Source organism: Protobothrops mucrosquamatus, unplaced genomic scaffold, assembly GCF_001527695.2.
Source record: "Protobothrops mucrosquamatus isolate PMUCROS unplaced genomic scaffold, P.Mucros_1.0 scaffold5532, whole genome shotgun sequence".
Taxonomy (NCBI): domain Eukaryota; kingdom Metazoa; phylum Chordata; class Lepidosauria; order Squamata; family Viperidae; genus Protobothrops; species Protobothrops mucrosquamatus.
The window spans coordinates 20,282-29,345 of NW_015391387.1; the positions used below are offsets into that span (position 1 = coordinate 20,282).

Here is a 9,064-nt window from a genome sequence, read left to right on the forward strand (position 1 = left end):
TTTGCATGCTTGCTATAGTGCTATTTTCTCTACAAGGTGACAAGTAATATTTATTGATAGCCTCATTTGATTTTAACGGGCAATCTCTCAAAGGAGATATGAGATGCTTTATACAAGTACAGGAAATAAGACATAAGAAATCTCACATGTATTTGAGAAAAGGCAAAGGATGTCATGATATTTGTTGTTCATGGTCAAGTTCAGTGGTGGCGAACCTATGGCACGGGTGCCAGAGGCGGCACTCAGAGCCCTCTCTGTGGGCACGCGCGCCGTCGCCCCAGTCCTAGGCCTTTAGCTGGGTTTTATAAAACCTTTTCACTTTAGGCCACCGCCGCCGTGTACAAAAAAAAAAGGTTCAGTCAATCAGTCAATTTCAACTTCTCGCGGGAAAAAAAAGATCTTGCAAAGTTGGAATTGATTGATTGAACTTTTTAGTCCCAGTCTGCCGTTCCCACTGCAGCCACGCCCACCCAATGGGCCACACCCACCCAATGGGCCACACCCACCCGGCACCCGACGATGCATAAATGGGTTTTGGGTTGCAGTTTGGGCACTCGGTCTCTAAAAGGTTCGCCATCACTGGTCAAGTTGATGGTTGCTGGGTAGCGGATGCAATGCGCCATCTTTAAATCCTTCCTTTAGGCTTATGGAAGGCCTCCAGCAACTCACTGGTGAAAGAAAGGTCACCCTAAAGTTACATCTTATAAAAACTATATGGAGTTTGATTTTTATTATGATATATCACTGAAAAGGTTGATAGTTACAAGAACTGAATCAGCAACTTCTGCAGCTGTGCCCATGGACCCAGAATTTTGTACATTTCAGAGATGATATTTCCCATTACAATTAGTCATGTCTAGGTTGTCTTCTTGTTAATTCTCCAGGGATCTTTCCCCCAATGATTGCCTTCAGGGTAAACAACAGACTGAGAGCAACATGATTTGATAAGTTGTGCCAGAATCTGTGGCTGTTTTAATATTTTCTTTGCCCCTTATTGTTCAGGAGGATATGTGAGGTGATAAGTTACTTTTATCTCCTTCAAATATAAAATCTTGGCTGAGCTGCTGAATAACAGAAGCCACCGAAAATTTAGTCCTTTATTCTGAGACATGTTTGATAAATGCACGTGACTAAACCCAACATACCAAGTATGATCCTGCAGATTCTTCTTTTGCTCTTGGTGCATCTAATTTGTGGGATGCTGAAAGTGGAATGCTCCTTGAATTTGAAATCAGATGAAATATTACAAATGAATTTCTACAGCTCAGGAGACCATCTCATCAGTGGAATTACTTCTTCCACAGTTACTCTATCTGTGAAATACCGATTTAACATGGCTCCTCCTGCTAAATTTTATCTGTAAGTCCCTACATCGATGCCTTTCTATTTTGTGAGAGAGATTGTGTTGTGAGATTGTGATGGAAGGAAGATGAGACATGAACAACCTAGATATATGAGGAGCGTCTATTGGTAGCTCATTTCATAAATGGCTTATGGTAACAAGGAACCTCATTTGTTCCTTATGGTGGCAAGGTAGCTCATTTCATAAATGGCTTAGCTCTGGCAAGGAATCTGAGAAAAAAATGATTCAAAATGTTCCATGTGTCTCTCTCTCTCTTCAATGAATTCATAGTTAAAGTATGGTTGAATAAGCCTCTTGCACAATTCCAAAATTAAGACATTACTTAATTGGAGACTCTGTCCCCTTATCAGATTCCCTTTTGCCTGTCCTTCCTGAAGTTGAGATTAGAAAAGTAGATTTCAGGTAAATGTAGGGATTTACTTCCTTACATTTAGAAAAATATGGCCTTTAGCCTGAGTGCCATCCACAGGTTTATCATACTGCATGTAGATTCAGCACTGAGGGTGGGATTGCACTAAATGAATGATTTATTCTTGTTATGCCCTAAATCCAGCCGGATGCTTGTGAGCTGAGACATCCCTCAGAATAAACTAGAACAAATTCTACTGTAAAATTCAACACTGAATGAAATGTTCCTCAGTCTGGAAAGATAACACAATTACAGAACGGGAGAGAAAAGAGAGTAAGGGTGAATATAAGTGTAGGAGGGATGTTTTAAGTGACTCTTCCTAGATTTTTAGGAAATTTATTGTTGGGAAATGGGGTGGGGAGGTATTTCTGAGATTTCTTGCTCTTAGTTTACCAGTCCCCAAGGTGCTTAGGATCAGGTTCCCTGAAACTTTGACTGTTTCCATGTGGTCTTCCTCTGTGGAGAAGGTGTCCTACTGCAGGTCTAAAACGGTTGGATATATTTGCAGGGAGACAAAATGACATTCTGGTGCCTGCAATTCATCTCACTTATGCCCTAAATCAGCCCAAGCAGTAGTTTGTAGTTTATACTCAGATATTTTAATGTATTTATTAGTACCAATATAGTCAAACGAGCCTTCATTAAATATGTCTTTCTGACTGAAAGCAGGATGAAAATGTGATGTATCCATATTTGCAGTGCAGATTCCACAGTTTATTGGCATGTCCTGTCCTTCCTTTTCGCCCTTGAGGAGATTAACCAAAATCCCTTAATCTTACCCAATGTTACCTTGGGCTACAATATTCATGACAGCTATTCCAACGCAAAAGTGACTTTGGAGGCTTTGCTGGACTTGCTTTCAAAGGGAGAGGCAGATGTTCCAAATTATAGCTGTGGAAAGGAGAGAAACACAGTGGTGGTCCTTGAAGAAGCTGATGCAGACATGTCCATCCATATCTCAGGCTTGCTGAACCTCTACAAGATCCCACAGGTAGACCTGTGCAGGCATGATTGCCTGGTCATTTAAAAGGGAATACGTTTCCCATGAACATGATGGGAACCAAGAATCTGAATAAGATGTGAATCCAATTAGATTCTTTGGTCAGGGATCTTATCTATATTGGAGGATCCTATTGACTATTTGAGGAAGAAAAATTTTAGGGGTGGTGGCGGAAACCTCAGTGCCTGAATAGGAGACTGTGCCCACTTGGGATCTCTCTCAAAATGACTAAAAATACTGAAGTGGGAATAAATGTTAATATTTCACTTCTTTTCAGGTCAGTTATACTTTTCCTTCCAAGGTTTTGAGAGACAGAAAGCGATTTCCCTTTTTTTACTCAACTTTTCCCACAGAAACAAATGAGTATCTAGGAATCATCAAAATCCTTCAGTATTTCAGATGGACATTGGTGGGTCTTATTGGTACAAATAATGAAAATGGAGATAAATTTATGAGACTCTTCATACCCATACTTGATCAGAACGGTATTTGTGTTGTTTTCTCAATAACCGTTTCCTCATATACCATTTATGAGAAAAAGGATGTTGGTCTTTTCAACAAATGGAACCAAGTCAAAATCTTGCTTTACTATGCTGAGGTTTCAACCTTCTCACATGGATTATCAAGCACACAATTTCTCCTGGCCAACTTGGGGACATCTGTGGTAGGGAAACTTTGGATTACAACAGCTTTCTGGGACCTCACTTTGGAGTTGTCAAGTAATGTAGCTTTCACTTGGCACAACTATCATATTTTTTCTTTACTTAGTCACACAAATAAAAAAAATAATTATGATCATCTCTCCCAACTTCAGTATTTTACTGAGAGATTTATAAACCAATTATTTTCATGTTCCTATTCAAAGCATGCCCTGTCCGCGAAAGGCTGGACAAGATGCACAGAGAGGGGAAAACCAAACAGTGTGTCTCAAGAGTTGAGGGAAAGAATTCTGTCCCAGAATGGCTACCACATTTATCACACCATCTGGACCGTTGCACATGCTTTACATGCGACCTATTCTCTCCGATCCCAGAAAAGGGCCACAAAGAATGGCAACAGTTCTGGACTTCAAAGAGTGCAGCCTTGGCAGGTACTTTCCTTTTCCATCACAAAGATTTCTGCTGAAGGGGAGAATCCACTCTCCAATTCTGGAATTTTTGGTCTTTTATTGAGTTTTTCATGAACAGATTGTTACCTTTAATTTTGCTTTTATCTGATTTTATGAAGATGGGGAACTTTATGACGTACAGAATCATGTTCAACTGGAGCAGCTTCTCTACCTTGTAACCAGCTTAAGAACATATTTAGTCTCTGACAGACTGTAAATGAAATGAGGAGGCACAATCATATCCTTTAATGAATCCCATCTGGATAAATCCTCCTTCCCGAACCCTACCTCAGATGCTGGAGCCTAGGGATTCAAATAACAGTTTTTGACACTGAACCTGTTGCCAGATATCTGGCAGGATCATTTGAAAATTAGAGCATTTGTTCTCTTGAATATAGCTGTCTCTTTTAATTTTCCTTCTGATTTCTTGGAATTAGAACAATCTTTCTGCACATAACATTAAAGTTCTTGGGGGGTGAGAGGGAGGGACTGGCCCAGTCATGCAGGGAGCTTCCATGGCTGAGCAGGGAACAAGTAGCTGGCTTTCCCATCTCCTTCTCCATTAGTTACTAATTTGCAGCTATGTTACCACAGAAATTTGCTCTAAATTTTTCTTTTTTCACCCATTCCTATAAGGTTCTCTTCACTGAACCCTCAGTCCAAGAGTGAGACAGTCTTATGTTCAATTGTATTTGTGCAAAAGTAGCCTTGCCTCCTTCATTCTGAAACTATCCAAGGGCAACTTCCAGGTGTCTCAAATCTATTAGATTGTGTCCCCTATGACCCTGAAAGGAAATCAAATCATTGGGAAGTAACTGAGAGGAGAGACAAGTATCAGACCATCATTGTTTGGTTCCAAAGCAAGGATGAATGCAGAGCTCCCTAGCTCAGCTCTGAGGAATAGCTCTTAGCCTCCCTAACCAAGTCCTGAATAAAAGGGCAGTCAGCTGTGGAATCAGGAGAATTCGGACATCAGTTTTGCTTACCTAATTTCATCAACTGATTCATTTCTGTTTGTTATTGTAGCTTCACCCTTTCCTGTACATCTCCCAGTATTACAATAATTCCATGGAGGGTGTATATTTGGATGACAAAGGGGACCTGGCAATTGACTTTGACATCATGTACTGGGAGACGTTTCCCAATTGGACTTGTAACAAAGTGAAACTTGGGAGTCTGGAAAGAAAGGGACTCTCAGAAGATAAATTCAAGCTCACAGTGGATCAGGATGGAATCAGAAGGGCCTTGCAGGTGAATGAGATGGGAAAGATCATTTTTTTCAGTTCCATATTTTGTATGTCTTGTTTAAAATCTGTGACTTTTCTCCAACTGATTATGTGTCACAAAGACACATAGAATTCAGAATTCCTTTTTGGCTTATGTTTGTTATAGCAACAATACAATGCTAACAATGAGATCAATACAAAATCTTGGAAACCACAAGAGGAATTTCTCAGCCTCATTTCTAGTAAATTCATTTTGGTGAAGATATCTGAAATGCTCCCTTTGCACCTGGTCTCAATGGCCGTGTCTGAGATAAGCTTCAAAGATGATCCCCTGTTTTCTATGGATTGTGTATCTCTGCTCTCCCTTCCATTCCTTTCCTAGCCTGCCGTTGACCCTTCTCCCTATATCTCCTCAGAGAGGAACTCCCTGGAAGTTAGAGGTATATAAAGCTGCCAATAGAAAAGCAACCCCTGTTCTTGACAGGAAAGGATGGGAGCAACATGAGAGCAGAGGTTGATTTTCTAGCTGTGGGGGAGAATGATCAAAAATCCATCTGAGACACTCTGTGGCTGCTTCACTGCACCCTCTGTCAGATGCCTACAAGATACTCACAGTGGTTAAATACATTTTTGCCATCTTTACTTGTGGCTCTTTCAATTTTTCTGGTTTAGATTCAGCTGTCATAGTTCCGATAGATGAGACCAATTAAAGCAGAACTCCTAGGCTTGAGTTTTCCTCTAAGAACATGTTTATTGGTTACAAAGTATCGGCACGGTCAAAAGTGAAACCAAGACTAAAGTTCCCTTCAAAAAGTAACAGTATTACAAAGTTAAACTTCCCACCTATGCCAGGGGTGTCAAATTGCTGGCCTGTGGGCTGGATGCGTCACGATCAAACCACGCCCACTCCATTGCCAGCAATGGGAAAAAAGTTGCGATACATCACGACATGTCACATGACGTCACGAGTTTGACATCCCTGACCTATGCAATCAACTATGTTTCTAACATTAGGCTCAACCCCCCAGTCTAATGAACAGAATGACCTTGGTTCCCACGTGACAGAGAATAGCATAAAACTCCCCATCCCTCCCCCCATCTTGTGGCAACCAAAAATGAACAAGATGGCTTCAGCCAGGTTTGTTGTAGAGTTGACATCAGCAGTTAAAACTTGGGCCAGTGGTTTGTTTGTTTGTTTGTTTGTTTATTTATTTATTTATTTATTTATTTATTTATTTATTTATTTATTTATTTATTTATTTATTTGTTATGTTGTCCATCTCCTTTACAAGGTGATTCTGGGCAGCATTGGTTGAGTTTTAGGAAGGACATCAGTTCCACCTGTTTTATTGAATGTTTCTTCTTTTTAATCTTCAGCCCATGCCAAGGTCTCGTTGTGTGGATAGTTGCTTGCCTGGATTTGTCAGGCTGCTGAACCCCATGAAGCCAGTTTGCTGTTACCATTGTGTTCCTTGTGCAGAAGGGACCATCTCCACTCAGGAAGGTGGGTGACTCCAGAGGGAAAAGCTTTACATATCTTGCTAGTTTTAATATCCACAATTATTTCTAGCACTTTAATTAGTTCTTAGTTTATCCCGCATTTTTATTTTTTCATCATTATAAAACAAGGAAATGTTTCTCTCCCACTGAAAGAGTGCTGATACAAAGAAATCACCTAGCTACCTATAAAATAAAAATAAAAAACACTTAAAATATAAAAGACAATAAAGTATAGCAAGGGAAACAGAAAAAAGGAAGAAATATAAAATATATAGATATATCATCTCTACATTAGTCATTTGTGGTTATATGCTTGAAAAGGTCTGACACATGTCATGAATCCAATCTTTAATGTCTGAAATTTAATAATTTAATTTAATTTAATAATTTAATTTATATACCGCCCTTCTCCCGTAGGACTCAGGGCGGTGCACAGCATATTAAAACAGATACAAACAAAATACATCAAAAAACAAAAAACCCCATAAAACCAAATAAAGATGCTTTCCCAATTTCTCAAAGTCATTCTCTTAGCAATTCTCCACGCTCAGTATAACCAAAGTTCCTCAAAAACAGTACAATTCCACATTTTCAGAATGTAATTCAAGATAAATTTAACTTTAACTCTGAAAGATTTGCATACCAGTGAAGAAGGTGGGTGTTGCATTTGTTCTTTGCTGATGCCAACTACTGTATGAGATGCCCTGAGGACCAACATCCCAACAAGAACCGAGAACAGTGTATTCCTAAAAGGATAACCTTCCTATCCTACTCAAAAATAGTGGGGATCGTCCTCACTTCCTTTGCTCTACTCTTCTCTTTCAGCACTGACTTTTTTAAAGCATCTTTCTTCAACATCTAGAAACTCCAGTAGTCAAAGCCAACAACTGGGACCTGTCCTACTTGCTCCTTGTTTCCCTCCTACTTTCCTTCTTGTCTTCCTTTCTCTTCATTGGCCAACCAAGAAAAACCACCTGCCTTCTGCGACAAATAGGCTTTAGCATCATTTTCTCAATGGCTGTCTCCGTTGGCCTGTCAAAATCAATCATTTCCTTCCAGGGCCTCCCTCCGGGGCTATACTAGGTCCAGGGTTGAGATTATATTTTTGCTGCCTTGAGTTGTAAAAATAAGAAAGGCAGAATATAAATAAATAAGCAAGTAAATAAGTAAACCGAAAAGCAGTCCTCCCTTTGGCAGGAAAGGATGGGAATAACACGAGGCCAGAACTTGTCTTTCTAGCTGTGAGGGAGAATTGTCAAAAAGCCATTATATGACTGCTTCACTGCACCTTCTGTCAGTTGCCCACAAGAGAGTCACAGAGTTTAAACCATTCATTCATTCATTCATTCATTCATTCATTCATTCATTCATTCATTCATTCATTCATTCAACTGCGGTTCTTTCAGTTCTACAGGTTTAGATTCAGCAAATGAAAACTTAGGCCAGCAGTTTGCTTGGTTCCTTCTTTTCATAGGGACATTAGCTCTGCCTATTTGATTGAATGCTCCTTTTCTTTATCTTTAGCCCCTGCCAAGTTCTCGGTGTGTGGATAGTTGCCTGCCTGGATTTGTCAGGCTGCTGGACTCCAAGAAGCCTGTTTGCTGTTACAGTTGTGTTTCTTATAATCTCCACATTGTGCATTTTTAAACAATTTTACTGTATTTCATATATACATACACACACACACACACACACATACACAAATAAAATTAAAAATAAAATTAAATAATAGAAAAAAGTGGGGGGAAAAAGACAAAATTAGGGGTACAACAAGTAAGGAAAAGGGCTGCAAAAAAACCCACCTTTCAACTTTCTTTTATATTACAGTCATTTGTTTAAATTCAAAGTTACGGGCACTGAATGGCACTAAAAAAGTGACTTTATTTTTCATACTTACAACAGTCACATATGCAAAATTTGGGCACTTGGCAATTGGCATGTATTTATGACATTTGAACTGTGATCACCATTTGCCAGCTTTTGTCAAACAAAATCAATGGGAGAAGCCAGATTTGCTTAATGACTGCATGATTTACTTAACAACTGCAGTGATTCACTTAACAACTGTGGCAAAAAGGTTGTAAATGGACTAAAACTTACTTAACAACTGCCTTACTTAGCAATGGAAATTTTTGGCTCAATTGTAGTCATACATCGAGGACTACCTGTAATTATATTGTCTACTATGGATATTTCCTGATGTAAAATTTTAATTTGGTGTAAAATGGAGGAATTTGCTGGTACTTTCTATAAATTTATTTTATTTTATTTATTTATTTTACAAAATTTATATGCCGCCCTTCTCCCCATGGGACTCAGGGCGGCTCACAGCATGTTAAAACAATATACAAAATTACCCCTTCTAAAAACCAATTAAAATCCAAATATTAGTGGCTGTGACTATTTAAAATCATTAAAAATTTTCCCTATTTAAAATTCACCCTAGGTCAGGCCCGCT

The 9,064-nt window shown here is 39.2% G+C and overlaps 1 protein-coding gene across 1 annotated transcript in view; it reads left to right on the forward strand.

Moving 5' to 3' along the window:
- Positions 1-1,150: 1,150 nt before the first annotated feature.
- LOC107299814 (vomeronasal type-2 receptor 26-like) overlaps positions 1,151-9,064 on the forward strand; it is a 9,959-nt gene continuing 2,045 nt past the window's right edge. The window contains exons 1-5 of the mRNA XM_015829152.1: positions 1,151-1,359; positions 2,472-2,763; positions 4,907-5,131; positions 5,273-5,455; positions 6,484-6,610. Of these exons, the coding sequence (XP_015684638.1) occupies positions 1,151-1,359; positions 2,472-2,763; positions 4,907-5,131; positions 5,273-5,455; positions 6,484-6,610 (1,036 nt within the window). The remainder of the gene's footprint in view (positions 1,360-2,471; positions 2,764-4,906; positions 5,132-5,272; positions 5,456-6,483; positions 6,611-9,064) is intronic.